We start from the raw sequence: 21,111 nt of genomic DNA on the forward strand, positions 1-21,111 counted from the left end.
ATCCATGAAGGATAGTAATGCGTGATCTGCGGTATTGTCCACCAATATGTCGATGTGTGGTAGAGGGAAGTCATCTTTAGGACTTGCTTTGTTTAAGTCCCTAAAATCAACACAAACACGGATTCTCCCATCCTTTTTGGGTACAGGTACTATGTTGGCTACCCAGTCAGAGTACTCGGAAACTTTGATGAACCCGGCTTTGAATTGCTTATCGACTTCTTCCTTAATCTTGAGAGCCCATTCTGTTCTCATTCGACGAAGCTTCTGTTTCACAGGTTTGAAACCTGGCTTAATTGGGATTCTATGTTCGGCGATATCCCCTGTCGATCCTCGGCATGTCTTTGTAGGACCAAGCGAAAACGTCTTTGAACTCGTGCAGGAGGTCTATGAAACTGGCCCTTTCGGTAGGGTTCAAGGTAGTCCCTATCCTAAGTTCTTGGGGTTCTAGTTCGGTTCCTACATTTATGGGTTCGGTGTTCTCTATTACTGGTCCCCTTCCCCCTCTTGTAGTATTTCTTTGGCTATGTAGGGAGGTATTTCAATTGAGTCAGGTTTGGGTCATCCTCGGTATCATCGTAAATGCAATTGCACTCAAGATAACACGAAGAGTAAGCGAACCCGATTTATCCATATTAAAGTTTGATAAAAGTTGAAACAAAGAAGCCATCCGATCTATGGTCGTGGCGGTAAAAGGGACGATTGTTGGGACATTTCCCGAACTATCGTTACTATTCGAGGCTAAGCTAGGAGAAAAAAAGGGAATGGGGACGACGACAGGAGGAGACTCCTTAGTGACTTCTCTAGACCTCGACTCTGACTCCGACTCTGACTCTGACTCGAATTCATCGTCTTCTGTTTCTCCTTTGAACATCTCTCCTTCTCCAGTTGTGAGCTTGAAGAGTCTTCCTTGATTGTTGGTCCACTTGATTGATTTTCTCCATCCTTTCGCCGGTTCGCGTTTGTTTCTGTGATTAACGCGGTAGGGTTGAAGTGATCGTCTTGAAGTATCATGGTAATGATCTCATCCTGCGCGGCTTTAACAAATCGATCTTCTCCAAATAGTAGACTAACAGCTTGTTCGTCTAAGCAAGGTGCTTGACGGGTTTTGATGGTAGGAACCGTTTCTGGAGGAATGAAGTAGCAATCGTGAAAGATCTCGATTCCGGCTAGCTTCTTTCCGAGATAGTGCCAAGGTTCGGGAAATCCATGAAAGAGTTCTTGGCTTCCTTCCCTAACGAAGTACCCATTTAGGGTAGGGGAATATGGTTGCATTTGGACTCCTATGTGCTTACGGTTTTGAACTTGAGCGAGCATCTCGAGAACTTCCTTTATAGTGGATTTGTATCCTAGGCCAAGTGGTATTTTTGAGTTGCCTTCCTTGTAAGGTGCGAAGGTGTTTCTTCGGACAGGGTTTAAAGGCATTCCAGGGAAGTATCCCTGGGATTTGAGTATGTGGTTGACCACCAAGTTGGAGTAGGGATCGTAGTATAGGGGTGCCAATTCACTTTCTATGACACTTATGCTTTGGAAGCCCCAAAGTTCATATACTGGATCCGCAAGGACTTGATTGTTTGACTTCTTTTCGATTATTGCCTTGATGGGTGAGGAAGTGATCGTCACCACTTTGCCATTTAGTGGGATCTTGATCTTTTGATGACGGGTGGATGTTACCGCTTTGGAAGCGTGAATCCAAGGTCTTCCCAGAAGTATGTTGAAGGAAGCTTCAATGTCCACTATTTGGAAGTTAACCTTTTGCTCAATTGGCCATGTGGCTATGGTTAGGTTAACGAGTCCTACTACCTTTTGTCATGTACCATCATATGCGCGAACACCTTGATTGGTAGGGGTCCAATCCGACTCTTTCATGCCTAATTTGTATGCCGTTTTAAGGGGTATGACGTTGACCGCGGAGCCATCATCTACCAAGGTCATTGGCACATTCTTCTTTAAGCAAATGACGGTGATGTAGAGAGCCAAGTTATGACTAACGCCAAAGGGTGGCAAATCTTCATCTGAGAAAGTAATAGGATTACTTAACTTTGGTGATTCTTGGAAGACCAAGTTGACTACATCGTCGGGTGTGGAATTATGTGCTACATTTAGTTTGGCTAAAGCTTGCAGTAAAGCTTGGCGATGTGGGAATGAGCTTGCTACTAGTTGCCAGACTGAAAGATCAGCCTTTGTCTTCTGTAATTGCTTGAGCAAATGATCAGTGGAGTCATCTTCGTTATCATTTGGTGTGATAACGTTGGTTGGACCATTTTGAGTAGTGCTTTGATATGGACGCCCCGAACAAGTTAGATGGTCCACATCTTGGTCTTCACCATTTTGGACTATTTTCTTGACTAGGGAGTGTTCAATGAGATACTCGTCTTCATCGTCATCGGCCCAAACTCCATTGATTGTGGCTAGTTCCCTCATTCTCATGATCTCGTCTTCTAATTGTATGATTTGGTCAACTAGTTTATTAACCACGGCGACTATTTCTTGCATAGTAGCATTTTGAGAGAAAATTAGTGGCGCATGTTCTTTAGGTGTCGCATTAGGGTCATGTAGAATGGTCACCACATTTTCTAATTCCCAAACTTGCCTATCCACACTCCTTGCCTATGTGATGAAATCGGAAATGGTAGGGGAGATAGTAGAGTAGAACCCTTCATTCTCGATCGCGTGGATTTTATCTTCAACTGGAGAAATCAGATTTGAACAATCTAAGGTAGATTCTTCACTTGTTATCACTAGAATTCCAAGAGGATTCTGAGTGTTGTTGGGTTTACCTCCCGGCGGTATTAGAAGTCGACCATCCTCGATCATGTCTTGAAGCCCATTTTTCAATTTGTAGCATTTTTCTGTGTCGTGCCCCTTGCCCCTATGGTATTCACAGTACGAGTTCTCATCCCAGAACTTGGATTTCTTTTCTGGTTCGGGAGTAGGTCCTATGGGTTGGAGTTTACCTTGCTTCATTAACCTCTTTAGAGCATTGGAGTAAGTGTCCCCAAGATTTGTGAATTTCTTTGGTGGGGTACTCTTCTTGGATGGTTCGAGAAGGTTAACTTCATCGGTCTTGCTAGTGGAGCCGTATGAACGAGTTGTTGAGCCTTGATATCCTCGCCCTACCGTTTTGGACAAGAGCCCTTTACGGATGTCATCTTCAATTCTTGTTCCTAGTACGGTTAAGTCCTTGAAAGTTTTGATGTTTTGGTACCTCAAATGATTGGCATAGATGGGTTTTAGATTGTCCACGAGCTTCTCCACAAGGGTAGCCTCATCCGGGCGTTCAACTAGTTGGGTACTAGTCTTCCTCCACCTACTTAGGAAGTCGGTGAAACCTTCTTTGTCATTTTGGGTAAGAACCTCTAGAGTGCGCATGTTAACTTGGATCTCAGCATTATCCGCATATTGCTTAGCAAACTCGATTGCGGCATCTTCTCAAGTAGCGATCTTCTTGTGTTCTAAAGAGTAGAACCATTGCTTTGGGATGGTGTGAAGAGATGAAGGAAAGATCCTTAAGAACATCTCGAGTTTGATGCCTTTGATAGACATGTAATCCTTGAAGGCATGGATATGGTTCAACGGGTTTTCGTGCCCCTTGAATTTAGGAATATCCGTCATGTTGAAGTTGGTTGGCAATTTGGAATTTACGGCCTCATACTTGCGGTTATTCTCCCTGTAAATGTCATCCCCTTTGAGATACATTAATTGCTCAACTAAGTATTGGAGTCTTTTCTCAGCTGCAGTCATTCCCATGTGAGGGTTTTCATCCCTGAAGTCGTTCACGAAGTCATCCACTACTTCACTTTCTTGAGGAGGCAACCTCCCCTCCACGGCGTAGATTCGGCTCTCGATGGTGTCAAGGCAATCATACACTTGGTCTTGGGTAACTTGGATTTGGGCTAGCGCGGCTAGGATTCGATCATTACCATCTTGGAGTTGGTTGAAGTTCGCATCACTTGTTCAGGCATCTTGAGACTCGAATAAGAGATCGACGACGAATCAAAACACGATCGACCATTCTAACACACTTACTAAGAAAGAAATGTTTTGACTCGTGAAGTGGGTGTGTGCCACTTGTGTTGAGTGAGCTTTGAAGAAATGACAAAGTTTGAAAAATGTTGGTCCTAGTCAACTATAGTGTAGTTGTAGGAGTGGACTCGAAGTGAGGTTTTGAAATGGGCTTGGGCCCGAATTTTGACTTGACAAATGGACAGAGTTTTGACTCGGTTTTGCGCTAATCATGGGCCTCTTTTCGAAAAATTTTTATTAAAAAAAGGACTTTGATTTTACAAAAATCGTCATGGTATCGTTTAGGAATGGTGATCACGTAAGGTACAAACATTTATAAAAGCATTATAACGGGATGCTGAGTGCATTTAAAAGGTTTTGGTTTAAAGGGTGGGTTACCATACCGAACCATCAAACCCGAAGTCTGTGAAGAGGCTCGTACCAAACAAGAGTAAGGCCGATTCCTAGTCCATTTCCCCAAGTAGTGAAGGCCCTTGATACAAACAAGAGTAAGCATCATGGTATGGATGACGTCAATCGCTATCCATCCTTAGGCCCAAATAAGAATTAGGACCGTTTAGACGGGACGATTGGTCGAATGGGTTGAGTTGGGCCTAGGAAGGCCGATTAAAACGGTCTAGGAAGACCGAGATATGAAAACCGACAATTGTCTTGTACAAACTATTCCCTAACCTTGTACAAGTTTCACCCTTTTGGCTACACGTAAGTGTATTATCCCCAGCGGAGTCGCCAAACTATGGACAATGGGCCACGGGGGCGCTTGGGAAACAAGCGTTTGCATTTGTGGAGTCGCCACCAATTTTTATGGCAAATTGGAACCATTCGAATACCTTGTGTCCTGTCAAGACACAAAGTAGTGACATGAACACTAAGCAATCGTTACCCTTAGCATTCTATGTCTAGAATGACTCTCATGGATGCCAATGAACACAGATGTTCACAGAGATCTGGAGTAAGGGGTGAGGGTACGTATTAGGAAGATCTTTTGATCGAACACCTAATCCCGCCCGCCTCGATAGCGGCCTCTACTAATGATTAGGGAAGTTATTCATACTCGATATATCGTCGATTATATGCATGCAATGCAACATCCAAGTTTTGTTCCTAGCATGAGAAGAAATTAACTAAGTCGGTGAACAATTAATTAGCAAACAATTGAGTCGAAGTAGGAATTTATGTTCAATTACATGTGAAAACATACAACTGATACAAAAAAAAGAAATACAATAAAGAAAAAATAATGAAAATTACAATGATTACAATGGGTTTCATTGATTTATGTCGAAAATACCTCTAAAACGGATAATTTGAGAAAGAATAAATAAATAAATTAACGAACAGATTATTAGGCGATAATACGAATAATAGTTAATTATACGTAAGCTAATTAAACAGGTCAAGGCAGAACGGAAGTTCAGAGACAGAAATCAACCTTGAACAGGCGCAACAGGTGTGGACAGCGGGCCGCCCACGGGGGCGCTTGGTGAGAAGGTCGAAAACAAGCGTTTGCATTTTGTATGGAGTCGCCACCAATTTTTATGGGAAATTGGAACCGTTCGAATACCTCGTGTCATGTCAAGACACAAAGTAGTGACATGAACACTAAGCAATCGTTACCCTTAGCATTCTATGTCTAGAATGACTCTCGTGGATGCCAATGAACACGGGTGCTCACGGAGATCTGGAGTAAGGGGTGAGGGTACGTATTAGGAAGCTCTTTTGATCGAACACCTAATCCCGCCCGCCTCGATAGCGGCCTCTACTAATGATTAGGGAAGTTATTCGTACTTGATTTATCGTCGGTTATATGCATGCAATGCAACATCCAAGTTTTAATCCTAACATGTGAGAATTAGGCTAAGTCGGTGAACAATTAGTTAGGCATACAATTGGGTCGAAGTTGGATTTAATGTTCAATTTACATGTGAAAACATTCAAGCAATAAAAGAAATGCAATAGAAGAAAATTACAATAATGAAAATTACAATAATTACATTGGAATAGGCGATTTATGTCGAAAATACCTTTAAAATGGATAATTTGAGAAAACGAATAAAAGAATGAATAATAAAATTGATGAAAAGGAACGAACAGGAATTAGGTGATATTACGGATATTAGTAGATTAATACGTAGACTAATTAAACTAAGTCAAGGCAGAAACGGAGTTCAGGGACAGAAGTCAGCCAGGAACAGGCGCAGCAGAGCTGCGTCCCTTGGAAGAGGCGCAGCAGACGCTGCGTCTGTTCCTTGGCTCAGTTCTGGTGTGAAGCCGTAATTGCAAGCCGTTAATGTTAATTGATGATTTTAAGGATTGGTTACGACAATTGACTCGGATGAAAGTGATTAATATGTTATTTAACATGTGAATGGGTCATGAAAGCGATAAACATGAATGAGACGGAGATTAGACGGATTAATTACATGAAATAAACGATTAATTAACGAATAAATAAACAAACTAAACAAATTAATTTAGACTAAACATAATGAATGATGACGAATTAATGAAAGTTATATCAATGATCGAATTCCAGAGACCCAATATGAACGAATTGAATCTCTAAAATCCGGGTTTGAAATTAATGACGAAAACCCACAAATATTGATTATTCGGGATTTAAGTCGGATTTATGATGATTAAGGCATATGGATAAATGATGAATTATAATACATGTGAGATATAATATTATGATATCGAAGAATTAACAAGAACAAACGAAACAAGTAAAATCACGAACGAATTACAGGGAATAAACGAAGAAGAAAGGTTTTAACAAAGGGTTTTAGAAATCGGTTTTAAACGGTACTTTCGACATAAACCTTACAATGAATGATCATAAATAAATACAATAAATAAAGAGGATTATACACCCTCAGACTTACATGTTGACGGAACGAGATGAACTAAGATATCGACTAGTGATGCTCGACGCTAATGTAAAGAGAGTGCCCTCGTAAGAGGAAAACGATTGATTAATTTAGATTGATTGAGTGTAGTTGGTCAAATTGGTCGGTCATGCAACGGAGAGGCTGGTACCCGGAAAGATCAGAGCTTACGTGGTCGGAAGTCCAAGCACGTAGGCGCCAATTAGTAAGAACGAAGTCTAGAATGCAAAGGGAGAAGAGAAGGGCGGACACTCGCGTGAGAAATATGAGGAACAAAGGCTCCTATTTATACTAATCACGTGAAGGTTTAGGGTTTCGGAGACTCTTTGGTAGTGAATCTCGGAAAGATATGAAAAAGATACGTAAATCATGCAGAGAAGGGCCTGGGAAGAGGCGCAGCAGCCACTGCGTCTCTTGGAAGAGGCGCAAAGACTGCTTGCGTCTATTCCCGGGAGGTTTCCTCCTGAAGAAAGATTCCCGTGTTTGAGTTATGGTAGGACGGAAATAATCCGATCTTCCTTAATTTTTATCATGAATATTGCGGGATATTATTTGCCAAAAGATAAAATTTGTGAAATATGGAATAGAAATATCCGGAACATTCCAGAACATTCCGACTCGGGATTTAACATGATTATCGAGAAAATGGAGACGGTTTTTGACCCGGACTCGAATGTACTCTAATTATCGCCAAAACGACCGTATCAGGACGTAGATGACAACTAAGAGGTCGACATTAATATTTGAGCAATCACTTGACGATAATCTTACGAACTGTCACAAATCGTTCCGCGTATCAAACATGCGGCCCAATCATCACCGGGTGGTTTGCGGGAGGTGCAGAAACGAGGTGTCTACAGAGCCCCCACTTTGACTGAGGCTTGGACAAGGCGAAAGTCAAAGTATAGCCATCAGGTCAATCGAAGATTACAACCTGTCGACTATGGCGACGCGAGGCGGCTCAAGGTGTCTGAACCAAGGACCTGTCGTCGGGAACATTTTAGAGTCTGTCGACTATCGGGGAGGGTTGTTTAAAGTCCATTAGACTACGTAAGGAGGCTCGCCAGCCATAAGAAGAGACCATAGCTGAGACTTCTTTCTCGAGATGCTTTCGGAGATGCATAGGAGCTAAGGTTAAGCGTAGGAGCTAAGGGTAAGCGTAGGAGCTAAGGTTAAGACCTAAAAGATATATAAGGATTTGGCTAGGGTGTGGGGACCCTAAAGGAAAGCATCGACGGGAAGGAGGCCAAATATAAGTTCAACTTAAGGGGTAAACCGAAGGTTGGGTACCTAAAGGTTTATGAACCTAAAAGGAACCGGGATCCTATGGTTAAAAAAGTCCTAATTTCGGGTTTACGAACCTAAGAAAGAAGGCTTTGGGTTTGGGAACTTCTGGAGAACGACACCTTTGACGAACTCTGCGGGGAAACAAGAAATATTGAGAGCAGCAGGACATTGGTAGAAACTGCTGGGGAATCCGCTTGCGTCGGTCTCAAGCGAACTCTGGCAAAACTTGAGGTTGAATCTGCTTGCGTCGGTCTCAAACAAACTCTTACTGGGGAATATACTGGCGACTTTGGGGAATCTGCTTGTCTCTGTCCTCAAGCAAACTCTCGTTGGGTGATTATATTGACGACTAGGAACATCTTGATCGTCATGGGAGAAACTTCGAGTGAGCAAAGATCGCAAAATACTACTATTTGGATAAAATGATATGAGCAATCTTGCAAAAATCTTTGCTTTGCGCCGGATAAAAGGAACCGAGCAATATCGCAAAAATCTTTGCTATTACTGGATAAAATGCGGGCCGGAACGAAAGAAAATCATCGAAACGGACCAAAAGAATACGGTAGCGTTGAAGAAGAGGCGCACCAAAGATGGGCCCACAAATAACGAACTCATAACGAATTTTTGAAAATCCGTATGGAGGGAACACAAGGAAGAGGCGCAGCAAGAGCTGCGTCTCTTGGAAGAGGCGCAGCACCTGCTGCGTCTTTTCCCCAATTTGGCTATCCCTGCGTAAAAACGCGAACTCAGAAGGATTGTGTTCATTCTTTCGAAACACAAAATCTGCAATTTCTCTCTCAAATCTTCACCATTTCCGTCGAGGTTTGATCCAAAAGCTTGCATTAAATATGACTAATCGAGGTATGTGTTCCAATCTTGCATTAATCATCTATATTTGTTGAATTTTGAGCCGAAAATTCTAGGGTTTTCGACCCTTTTGATCGAAAATTTGGGGCTTTTCCCCCAAATGGATTTGCCATGCCAAATTGATGTTAGGAATGGATAGTAGGCAATGTTAGGAACATAACCATGTATTTACTTTGAATTTTCGTCGAGTTTTGAGCCCTTGAGTGAAATTTGAGACGGTTTTACAGCTAAACCCCAAATTGCTTCGAAAATAGCCTTAGGATTGCCCATTGGCGATGAAATTTGACATTTGGAATCCTTGAGTGATGGGTAATCTTCCTACCATCTCGAAAATTTGGTTTGTAACAACTTTTTCAGGACACCTTTTAGGGCATAATCGCCGTTATAGCGAAATGCTGCCGAATTTTCGACTTTAACTCGGAACTAGGCTTTGACTTGGACTTGTCTTGACCCAATTTATCACATGAGTGATCGGGTTGGCGGGAATACGGCCAAGGATGGCCGGAAAAGGGCGTTTTTTAGGGCTTTGAGGGCTCAAAAACTCCTTAATCAAAGGCTTGTCGTCACGTGACGCGGCCTGAATTCACTTTAATGTTGCAGGTGATGATGCTTCTACTTCTGGGAGGACTCCCATGGAGATAGACACCACTGCTGTTGAGGAGGCTTTAGAGCAGGCCTTCACCGCTGCGATGATGGCTGCTGAGTTTCACGAGGAGGAGGCTGCCGAGGAGGAGGAGACTCCGAGACGAGCCAACGTAGGGCGAGGAGGTCGTCAGCAGAGGGAAGCTCCTGCGTGGGCCGAGACCTGGGAGAGTAGGCACCTGGTGTGGGCTGCAGAGGGTCACCTGTCCTACAGGACGGTGAAGAGTTTGGTAAATAGGAATTCACTACCCATTACCTATTCTCTTTCATTCTTTTTGTCCAAATTTCTTTCATATTTCATTCAAAACTAAAGATAGCTTCGTTTCAAATCATAATAGGAGGCCGGGAACATCAGGTCGTTCTCGGGTTACACGACAGCGATGGAGCACTACGAGCGGCTGTCGGCGGAGGAGAGGGCCATGATCGAGCGCGGAGCGTTCGGTCCTCTGGTTCAGGTCTGGAGGGATATCGTGAAGAGGAAGTTGCGGGCCAACCTTAGCCTGGTCCGTGCTTTCTTGGATCGATTCTGGGATACGACTTCCACGTTTCACTTGCCTTTCAGTGAGGTGGGAGTCACTTTGGAGGACTACGGCATGATTTCTGGTCTGCCGTGTGGGACCGAGGAGATGGTGTGGCCGGAGACTGCCATGAGGGCGGATTCGGCTGAGGCGAGGAGGTTGATCGGCTGGAACTTGTCGCCGAAGGCTGTTGCAGTGCCGGGTTTGGTACCCAGTACCTACGTTCGAGACTACTTTGCGGGGAAGACCCCGGCGCTGGTGACGATCGATGGGAGGGAGACGGCTCCTCCTCCTTGTACAGCTGAGCAGAGGGCTCGCCTGTGGCTGTGGTGGTTTTTGTCTTCGATTTACCTCGGAGACAAGGGCGAGAGGCTGTCGACGAAGCTTCTTCCCTTTCTTTCTGACCTGAGTTCCCTAGGACGCTGGGACTGGGTCACTGCTGGTTTTGCGGTCCTCATCCGCTTTATGAGGGCCATGGTTCGTCCAGAGCTGATGGAGAAGGGGACTTCTCCAGGTGCTGTCGGACCTGGACTGCTGTTGGAGGTATGAACCTTCCTTTTAATAGCAAATTCCTTTCTTAATCAAATCGCGAAAGATCGTCATTGATTATTCTGTTTTACAGGCCTGGGTGTACTCCTACTTCCCGAGTCTTGCGCCGAAGAGGACGGAGCCACTGGAGAAGGCCTATCCCGTGGTGAGGGATTGGGTGATGTGCCGGACGAAGATCAAGCGTTCTTCGCACAATGTCTACCGGCGGGACGTGAACGCCCTTCAGCTGAGCAGCGTGAGTATCCCACTCGTATTCATTTATATTTCTTATCCTTTGCCTTTAATTGATCGTAGGAATGATCTTTGCCTTGTCTTGTCGCAGTGGGTGCCCAGACCTTGGGCGGAGTACGCTGGAGCGCCTCCTTTTGTTGCTGAGGTCCTTCGACCTAGGAGCTCGAGTCGGCGGCTGTTGTGGACGTCGATGGGTCCCGTGTGGTATCTGGGCGAGCGTTTGGCTCGTCAGTGCTCTCGGGGCGCGTTGACGGTTCCCGTCGATCCTCCGACGACGATGTTCAGGGAGCCTACTGAGGCTGAGAGAGAGGCGGACCTGGCTGGTGCCAGTGGCGACGACCTTCTTCTCGTTGGCGAGGACTACTCGGCGTTCCTTTACGGGAGGTTGGCGTACTGGCCAGTAGTGGTGAGTATCTTTTTACTTTTCCTTGATTTGAGAGTTGTGACGGAAGATCATCAATTAATGGGGGCTATTTGTTTTTGCAGGAGGTCGAGGCGGCGGGCATCGAGCCCCCAGTGTACCCCGAGACTCTTGAGTACACCGACGCGACCGGGAGGACGACGATCTCCGAGCTGCGTGACTTTGACGTAGCGGTGACGGATGCTGGCCTAGACGACTGGCAGCATCTGATTCGGAGGGTGAGCCTCCAGCTTATTTACCTTTCGTGTAAGAACACATTTGATTAAACTTGTTCAATTTGCTGAGAATTTCTTTGAAATACAGTCGCGCCGTCCGGTTCGTGGCACTATGGAGGGTGGCCAACCGGCCGCGAGCTACGCCATCGAGGCACTCGTCGGTGGTCGCGGTCGTCGGTATGAACCTCATTTGATTTCTTTTGATTTTTGATTTTGGTTTTGTTTTGAATTGATTGACATGAGCCAATTTTTGTGTTTCTGGCCTGAGCGAAAGTGGAACGAGAGTTGGCCCAGGCTCGGGAGGAGACGGCTCGCTTGTTGAGGGAGCTCGAGTTTCGGGATGCCGAGAATGCCGTTCTTGCGGCGAGGGTTGCTGAGTTGGAAGGTGCCCAGCAGTAGTTTTGTGTAGCTTTGTACATTTTGACTTCTGTTTTGAACATTTTGGACTTTGTTTGGGGTGCAAGCCCCCAGTTTACTTGGACATTTGGACTTTGCTCGGGGCGCAAGCCCCCAGTTTGCTTGTACATTTGCTTCATTTGGTGTATATATGATGGCCTGAGTGCCTTTGCTGCTGGGTTGTGTTGTTTGTATCTGCAGGTTAGTTTTGAACAGGTTTGGTAGACAACGGTTTACGCCGTCATGCTGCCGAAATTTACATGGAAATTACGCAAAACATACATTTTATGTATATGGCCTTAATTAGCGCAAAAGGACTCAAAAGAACGTAACATGCAAAAATTTTGCCGGGAAATGACCGGACGGTAGGGAGGGTTACCCCCTAAAAAAAGAAAAAAAAAGAAATCTATAAGTGTAGAAATGCAGAAATGAAATGTTGAAAGTCATTATAAATGAAAACAAAAGAAAATTATTTCCTAAAATGAAATTTATTTCCTAAAAATAAAATTGAATTTATTTACTAAAAATAATAAAAAAGAATTAAGCGTGATGAAATGGCGAAGGTGTCGATGTTGTCTCGAAATGCGCCCCTGCGAATTTAGGAAACCTGAAATATGGTAATCTTCCCGTATTTACCAAAATACAACCTCGCAGGAATAGGAAATCATGCGGTTATAGAATTAGGAAAGATCCAACGCGGAAATCACAGAAGTGAGACTGGGGAAGAGGCGCAGTATGAGCTGCGTCCCTTTGAAGAGGCGCAGCAGGTGCTGCGCCTGTTCCCAGGCTTGTCCGTTCTGACGGATTTTTGGAAACATCAATTAGTATAAGTAGAAGCGTCGATGGAGTTTTAATTCACATACATCTTCCGTCCTTTCTTTCGTCTATTCACATAAAATTCCCAAAATAAATTTTCAAGAGAACATTATCACTATGAATACTTTGGAGATCCGCTTGAAGGAATGGACCAACGAATTCTCGAATATGGAAAAGCACGACATGGGTGCTTATAACTTTGGGTCTTTGTTGAGTTTGAAACTCATCAAAATTGTAAAACCATTCTTGGATGCTTGCCTTGACTATTGGGACCCGAATTATCATGTTTTCGCGTTTCCGGGAGGTGATATTTGCCCATTTCTTGAAGAGATAGCTGCTATTGGTGGATGGGATCCCGAACATCTTCCTGCCGTACCTTCCACTTCCCAAGGGTATAAGAGCAAATTCAGGGACTTGCTTGGACTGGCCAGACTTGAGGTGGATCGCCTAGTTATCCCGAAGGGCGTGAAAATGTTGGACTTTATTGATCGATTCATCAACAGGGCCGACCCTACTGTCTCTCATGTTGCTAGAAGGAGAGCATTTGGCATCGACAGATGATGTTGTTTTGTATGAACTTTGCCACGTTCTTAGCCGTAAGACCAGTGTAGGAAGCCGCTTCTACCCATTTGGTGAAGTAGTCAATTGCTACTAGAATGAAACAGTGACCTCCTGTTCCGGCTGGGGTTATCTTTCCGATTATGTCAATTCCCCATGCAGAAAATGGCCAAGGAGATGTCATTGTATAGAGCAACGAAGGAGGGACATGTTGTACATTCCCGAAGATTTGACAATTGTGGCAATGTCTCACGTATTTGATGCAATCAGTTGGAATCCTTGAGTGATGGGTAATCTTCCTACCATCTCGGAAAGTTGGTTTGTAACAACTTTTTCAGGACACCTTTTAAGGCATAATCGCCGTTATAGCGAAATGCTGCCGAATTTTCGACTTGAACTCGGAACTAGGCTTTGACTTGGACTTGTCTTGACCCAATTTATCACATGAGTGATCGGGTTGGCGGGAATACGGCCAAGGATGGCCGGAAAAGGGCGTTTTTTAGGGCTTTGAGGGCTCAAAAACTCCTTAATCAAAGGCTTGTCGTCACGTGACGCGGCCTGAATTCACTTTAATGTTGCAGGTGATGATGCTTCTACTTCTGGGAGGACTCCCATGGAGATAGACACCCTTCTTTGTTGAGGAGGCTTTAGAGCAGGCCTTCACCGCTGCGATGATGGCTGCTGAGTTTCACGAGGAGGAGGCTGCCGAGGAGGAGGAGACTCCGAAACAAGCCAACGTAGGGCGAGGAGGTCGTCAGCTGAGGGAAGCTCCTGCGTGGGCCGAGACCTGGGAGAGTAGGCACCTGGTGTGGGCTGCAGAGGGTCACCTGTCCTACAGGACGGTGAAGAGTTTGGTAAATAGGAATTCACTACCCATTACCTATTCTCTTTCATTCTTTTTGTCCAAATTTCTTTCATATTTCATTCAAAACTAAAGATAGCTTCGTTTCAAATCATAATAGGAGGCCGGGAACATCAGGTCGTTCTCGGGTTACACGACAGCGATGGAGCACTATGAGCGGCTGTCGGCGGAGGAGAGGGCCATGATCGAGCGCGGAGCGTTCGGTCCCTCGGTTCAGTCCGGAGGGATATCGTGAAGAGGAAGTTGCGGGCCAACCTTAGCCTGGTCCGTGCTTTCTTGGATCGATTCTGGGATATGACTTCCACGTTTCACTTGCCTTTCGGTGAGGTGGGAGTCACTTTGGAGGACTACGGCATGATTTCTGGTCTGCCGTGTGGGACCGAGGAGATGGCGTGGTCGGAGACTGCCATGAGGGCGGATTCGGCTGAGGCGAGGAGGTTGATCAGCTGGAACTTGTCGCCGAAGGCTGTTGCAGTGCCGGGTTTGGTACCCAGTACCTACGTTCGAGACTACTTTGCAGGGGAAGACCCCGGCGCTGGTGACGATCGATGGGAGGGAGACGGCTCCTCCTCCTTGTACAGCTGAGCAGAGGGCTCGCCTGTGGCTGTGGTGGTTTTTGTCTTCAATTTACCTGGGAGACAAGGGCGAGAGGCTGTCGACGAAGCTTCTTCCCTTTCTTTCTGACCTGAGTTCCCTAGGACGCTGGGACTGGGTCACTGCTGGTTTTGCGGTCCTCATCCGCTTTATGAGGGCCATGGTTCGTCCAGAGCTGATGGAGAAGGGGACTTCTCCAGGTGCTGTCGGACCTGGACTGCTGTTGGAGGTATGAACCTTCCTTTTAATAGCAAATTCCTTTCTTAATCAAATCGCGAAAGATCGTCATTGATTATTCTGTTTTACAGGCCTGGGTGTACTCCTACTTCCCGAGTCTTACGCCGAAGAGGACGGAGCCACTGGAGAAGGCCTATCCCGTGGTGAGGGATTGGGTGATGTGCCGGACGAAGAGCAAGCGTTCTTCGCACAATGTCTACCGGCGGGACGTGAACGCCCTTCAGCTGAGCAGCGTGAGTATCCCACTCGTATTCATTTATATTTCTTATCCTTTGCCTTTAATTGATCGTAGGAATGATCTTTGCCTTGTCTTGTCGCAGTGGGTGCCCAGACCTTGGGCGGAGTACGCTGGAGCGCCTCCTTTTGTTGCTGAGGTCCTTCGACCTAGGAGCTCGAGTCGGCTGCTGTTGTGGACGTCGATGGGTCCCGTGTGGTATCTGGGCGAGCGTTTGGCTCGTCAGTGCTCTCGGGGCGCGTTGACGGTTCCCGTCGATCCTCCGAGGACGATGTTCAGGGAGCCTACTGAGGCTGAGAGAGAGGCAGACCTGGCTGGTGCCAGTGGCGACGACCTTCTTCTCGTTGGCGAGGACTACTCGGCGTTCCTTTACGGGAGGTTGGCGTACTGGCCAGTAGTGGTGAGTATCTTTTTACTTTTCCTTGATTTGAGAGTTGTGACGGAAGATCATCAATTAATGGGGGCTATTTGTTTTTGCAGGAGGTCGAGGCGGCGGGCATCGAGCCCCCAGTGTACCCCGAGACTCTTGAGTACACCGACGCGACCGGGAGGACGACGATCTCCGAGCTGCGTGACTTTGACGTAGCGGTGACGGATGCTGGCCTAGACGACTGGCAGCATCTGATTCGGAGGGTGAGCCTCCAGCTTATTTACCTTTCGTGTAAGAACACATTTGATTAAACTTGTTCAATTTGCTGAGAATTTCTTTGAAATACAGGTCGCGCCGTCCCGGTTCGTGGCACTATGGAGGGTGGCCAACCGGCTGCGAGCTACTGCCATCGAGGCACTCGTCGGTGGTCGCGGTCGTCAGGTATGAACCTCATTTGATTTCTTTTGATTTTTGATTTTGGTTTTGTTTTGAATTGATTGACATGAGCCAATTTGTTGCTGTTTACAGGCTGGCCGCGAGCTGGAACGAGAGTTGGCCCAGGCTCGGGAGGAGACGGCTCGCTTGTTGAGGGAGCTCGAGTTTCGGGATGCCGAGAATGTCGTTTTTGCGGCGAGGGTTGCTGAGTTGGAGGGTGCCCAGCAGTAGTTTTGTGTAGCTTTGTACATTTTGACTTCTGTTTTGAACATTTTGGACTTTGTTTGGGATGCAAGCCCCCAGTTTACTTGGACATTTGGACTTTGCTCGGGGCGCAAGCCCCCAGTTTGCTTGTACATTTGCTTCATTTGGTGTATATATGATGGCCTGAGTGCCTTTGCTGCTGGGTTGTGTTGTTTGTATCTGCAGGTTAGTTTTGAACAGGTTTGGTAGACAACGGTTTACGCCGTCATGCTGCCGAAATTTACATGGAAATTACGCAAAACATACATTTTATGTATATGGCCTTAATTAGCGCAAAAGGACTCAAAAGAACGTAACATGCAAAAATTTTTGGGAAATGACCGGACGGTAGGGAGGGTTACCCCTAAAAAAAAAAAAAAAAAGAAATCAATAAGTGTAGAAATGCGAAATGAAATGTTGAAAGTCATTATAAACGAAAACAAAAGAAAATTATTTCCTAAAATGAAATTTATTTCCTAAAAATAAAATTGAATTTATTTACTAAAAATAATAAAAAGAATTAAGTGTGATGAAATGGCGAAGGTGTCGATGTTGTCTCGAAATGCGCGCCCGCGAATTTAGGAAACCTGAAATATGGTAATCTTCCCGTATTTACCAAAATACAACCTCGCAGGAATAGGAAATCATGCGGTTATAGAATTAGGAAAGATCCAACGCGGAAATCACGAAGTGAGATCGGGAAGAGGCGCAGCATGAGTCGCGTCCCTTTGAAGAGGCGCAAAGCCAGTCCGCGCTGTTCCCGTGCTTGTCCGTTCGACGGATTTTTGGAAACAAAGAATTAGTATAAGTAGAAGCGTCGATGGAGTTTTAATTCACATACATCTTCCGTCCTTTCTTTCGTCTATTCACATAAAATTCCCAAAATAAATTTTCAAGAGAACATTATCACTATGAATACTTTGGAGATCCGCTTGAAGGAATGGACCAACGAATTCTCGAATATGGAAAAGCACGACATGGGTGCTTATAACTTTGGGTCTTTGTTGAGTTTGAAACTCATCAAAATTGTAAAACCATTCTTGGATGCTTGCCTTGACTATTGGGACCCGAATTATCATGTTTTCGCGTTCCCGGGAGGTGATATTTTCCCATTTCCTGAAGAGATAGCTGCTATTGGTGGATGGGATCCCGAACATCTTCCTGCCGTACCTTCCACTTCCCAAGGGTATAAGAGCAAATTCAGGGACTTGCTTGGACTGGCCAGACTTGAGGTGGATCGCCTAGTTACCCCGAAGGGCGTGAAAATGTTGGACTTTATTGATCGATTCATCAACAGGGCCGACCCTACTGTCTCTCATGTTGCTAGAAGGAGAGCATTTGGCTTTTGTTTGTTGCATGTACATGTCTTCCAAGGGCATGTTGATGAAGACTTGAGAGGTGATACTCGGAGGTTTTTGATTCCTAAGCTTACTGCCGCCTGTAGTCCGATGAGACAAGCTTCATATTCTGCAGCGTTGTTTGTTACCTCGAAGTCGAGTTTGACAGCAATCGGTGTATGCTCACCTTCAGGAGAAATGAGCAACACTCCTATTCCGAATCCTCTTAAGTTTGATGCTCCATCAAAGTATAGATCCCAGGAGTCTACATCTGTTTGAAGTATATCCTCGTCGGGAAATGACCAAGTATCTATGGTTTGTGCGTCGTTGATAGGATTTTCTGCGAAGAATTCGGCGACGGCGCGACCTTTTATGACTTTCAGTGGCACATATTTGAGGTCGAATTTCGAGAGCATCGAGTCCACCTTGCCGGACGTCCGTTGAGGACGGGTTTCTCGAAGAGGTATTTGACTGGATCCATTTTGGAGTATATTTTGACGGAATAGCTAAGCATGTAATGACGTAGCTTCTTCGTTGCCCACACAAGAGCGAGGCATGTCTTTTCGAGCTGTGAGTATTTGCACTCATATTCCAAGAACTTCTTACTTAGGTAGTAAATAGCTCTTTCTTCACTTCCTACAGTTTGAGCTAGCATGGCACCCATGGCAGTTTCGGTTACTGTGAGATATAAACCAAGAGGTTGATCTCGTTGTGGCGGCATGAGCACTGGTGGTTTAGCCAATATTTCCTTGATTCGGTCAAACGCTTTTTGGCAATCATCATCCCACATGGTGTGGTCTGTTTTCTTGAGTTTCTTGAAGATAGGCTCGCAAATCATCGTAAGTTTCGATATGAATCGACTTATGTATTGTACTTTTCCCAGAATCCTCGACTTCTTTTTTCGTCTCCGGGGTTGTGGCATTTCGATCAGAGCTTTAATTTTAGAAGGATCTATTTCTATTCCTCTTTGACTAACCACGTATCCCAGGAGTTTGCCAGACGTTACCCCGAACGTGCATTTCTGAGGATTGAGCCTCATGTTGTACTTCCGTAGCCTTGCGAAGAATTTGCGAAGGTTCGCAATATGTCCCTCTCTTTCTTTGGATTTGACGATCATGTCATCTACATATACCTCAACTTCTTTGTGCATCATGTCATGTAAGAGCGTAGTTGCGGTGTGTTGGTATGTAGCTCCGGCGTTGATTAATCCAAACGGCATTACCGTATAGCAATAGGTTCCCCATTGGGTGACGAATGCGGTCTTATGCATATCTTCCATGGCCATCTTGATTTGGTTATAACCCGCATATCCATCCATGCAGGATAGTAATGCGTGGTCTGCAAAGATTGTCCACTAATATGTCGATGTGAGGTAGAGGAAAGTCATCTTTTGGACTTGCTTTGTTTAAGTCCCTAAAGTCAGCACAAACACGGATTCTCCCATCCTTTTTGGGTACGGGTACTATGTTAGCTACCCAGTCAGAGTACTCGGAAACTTTGATGAACCCGGCTTTGAATTGCTTGTCAACTTCTTCCTTAATCTTTAGAGCCCATTCTGTCCTCATTCGTCGAACCTTCGTTTCTGTGTTTGAAACCGGCTTAATCGTAATCCTATGTTCGGCGATATCCCTGTCGATCCCTGGCATGTCTTTGTAGGACCAAGCGAAAACGTCTTTGAATTCATTTAGGAGGTCTATGAAATCGGCCCTTTCGGTAGAGCTCAAGGTAGTCCCTATCCTAAGTTCTTGGGGTTCTAGTTCGGTTCCTACGTTGATGGGTTCGGTATCCTCTATTACTGGTCCCCCTTCCCCTTCCTGTATTATTTCTTTGGCTATGTAGGGAGGTATTTCGGTCAAGTCTGGGTCTTGGTCATCCTCAGTATCATCATAAACAGAATTGCACTCGAAAGAACACAGAGTAAGCGAGTAACCCGATTTATTCATATTAAAATTTGAGTAAAGTTGAAACAAAGAAGCCAACTGATCCATGATCAGTGGCGGCAAAGGGACATTGGTTGGGGCATTTCCCGAACTACTGTGACTACTCGAGGCTAAGCTAGGAGAAACGAAGGGAGTGGGGATGACAACAGGAGTAGACTCTCTAATGACTTCTCTAGACTCCGACTCTGACTCCGACTCGAACTCGTCGTCTTCTGGTTCTCCTTTGAACATCTCTCCTTCTCCAGTGGTGAGCTTGAAGAGCCTTCCTTGGTTGTTGGTCCATTTGATTGACTTTCTCCATCCTTTCTGATGCTTTGTGTCGGTTTCTGTGATCAATGCGGTAGGGTTGAAGCGATCGTCCTGAAGTATCATAGTGATGATCTCATCCTGCGCGGCCCTAATGAATCGGTCCTCTCCAAACAAAAGACTAACAGCTTGTTCGTCTAAGAAAGGTGCTTGACGGGTTTTGACGGTAGGAACCGTTTCTGGAGGAATGAAGTAGCAATCGTGAAAGATCTCGATTCCGGCTAGCTTCCTCTCAAGGTAATGCCAAGGTTCGGGAAATCTATGAAAGAGTTCCGAACTTCCTTCTTGCACGAAGTACCCATTTAGAGTGGGGAGATATGGTCTCATTTGGACTCCCACGTGCTTGCGATTTTGGACTTGAGCGAGCATTTCGAGAACTTCCTATTTTGTGGGTTTGTACCCTAGTCCGAGTGGTATCCTTGTTGAGTTGCCTTTTTTGTGTGGTGCGAAGGTATTCTTCCGAATTGGGTTCAAAGGCATTCCAGGGAAGTATCCCTGGGACTTGAGTATGTGGTTGACCACTAAGTTGGAGTAGGGATTGTAGTATAAAGGTGCCAACTCACTTTCTATGACATTTACGCTTTGGAAGCCCCCAAGTTCGTATATGGGATCCACAAGGATTTGATTGTTTGATTGTTTCTCGATTATTGCCTTGATGGGTGACGAAGTGATCGTCACTACTTTGCCATTTAGTGGGATCTTGATCTTTTGGTGCAGGGTGGATGTCACTGCTTTGGAAGCATGAATCCAAGGCCTTCCCAGAAGTATATTGAATGAAGCTTCGATGTCCACTATTTGGAAGTTAACTTTTCGTTCGATTGGTCCTGTAGCTATGGTTAGGCTAGCAAATCCAACCACTTTTCGTCGTGTACCGTCATATGCACGTACACCTTGATTGGTGGGAGTCCAATCCGACTCTTTCATGCCTAGCTTGTATGCCGTTTTGAGGGGTATAACGTTGGCCGCGGAGCCATCATCTACCAAGGTCATTGGCACATTCTTCTTTAGGCAAATGACAGTGATGTATAGAGCAAGGTTGTGACTAGTGCCAAAAGGTGGCAAGTCTTCGTCTGAGAAAGTAATAGGATTACTTAGCTTCGGTGATTCTTGGAAGACCAAGTTGACTACATCTTCAGGAGTG

The 21,111-nt window shown here is 45.3% G+C and overlaps 1 protein-coding gene across 1 annotated transcript; it reads left to right on the top strand.

Annotated features, from left to right (window-relative positions):
- Nucleotides 1-15,438: 15,438 nt before the first annotated feature.
- On the top strand, nucleotides 15,439-16,375 carry LOC141638944 (uncharacterized). Its single transcript, XM_074448127.1, has 4 exons — nucleotides 15,439-15,739; nucleotides 15,820-15,972; nucleotides 16,058-16,150; nucleotides 16,238-16,375. The coding sequence occupies exons 1-4, from the start codon at nucleotides 15,524-15,526 to the stop codon at nucleotides 16,373-16,375; spliced, it is 600 nt and encodes a 199-aa protein (XP_074304228.1). The 5' UTR covers nucleotides 15,439-15,523.
- The last annotated feature ends 4,736 nt before the right edge of the window (nucleotides 16,376-21,111 follow it).

This window comes from Silene latifolia, unplaced genomic scaffold (assembly GCF_048544455.1).
Source record: "Silene latifolia isolate original U9 population unplaced genomic scaffold, ASM4854445v1 scaffold_237, whole genome shotgun sequence".
NCBI lineage: Eukaryota > Viridiplantae > Streptophyta > Magnoliopsida > Caryophyllales > Caryophyllaceae > Silene > Silene latifolia.

Bases quoted from the DNA above. Each gene is read 5' to 3' on its own strand.
- LOC141638944 (XM_074448127.1), top strand. From the start codon at position 15,524: ATGGGTCCCGTGTGGTATCTGGGCGAGCGTTTGGCTCGTCAGTGCTCT. The intron at 15,973-16,057 runs GTGAGCCTCCAG...TTTGAAATACAG, and splicing joins GGCAGCATCTGATTCGGAGG to GTCGCGCCGTCCCGGTTCGT. The intron at 16,151-16,237 runs GTATGAACCTCA...TGCTGTTTACAG, and splicing joins TCGGTGGTCGCGGTCGTCAG to GCTGGCCGCGAGCTGGAACG.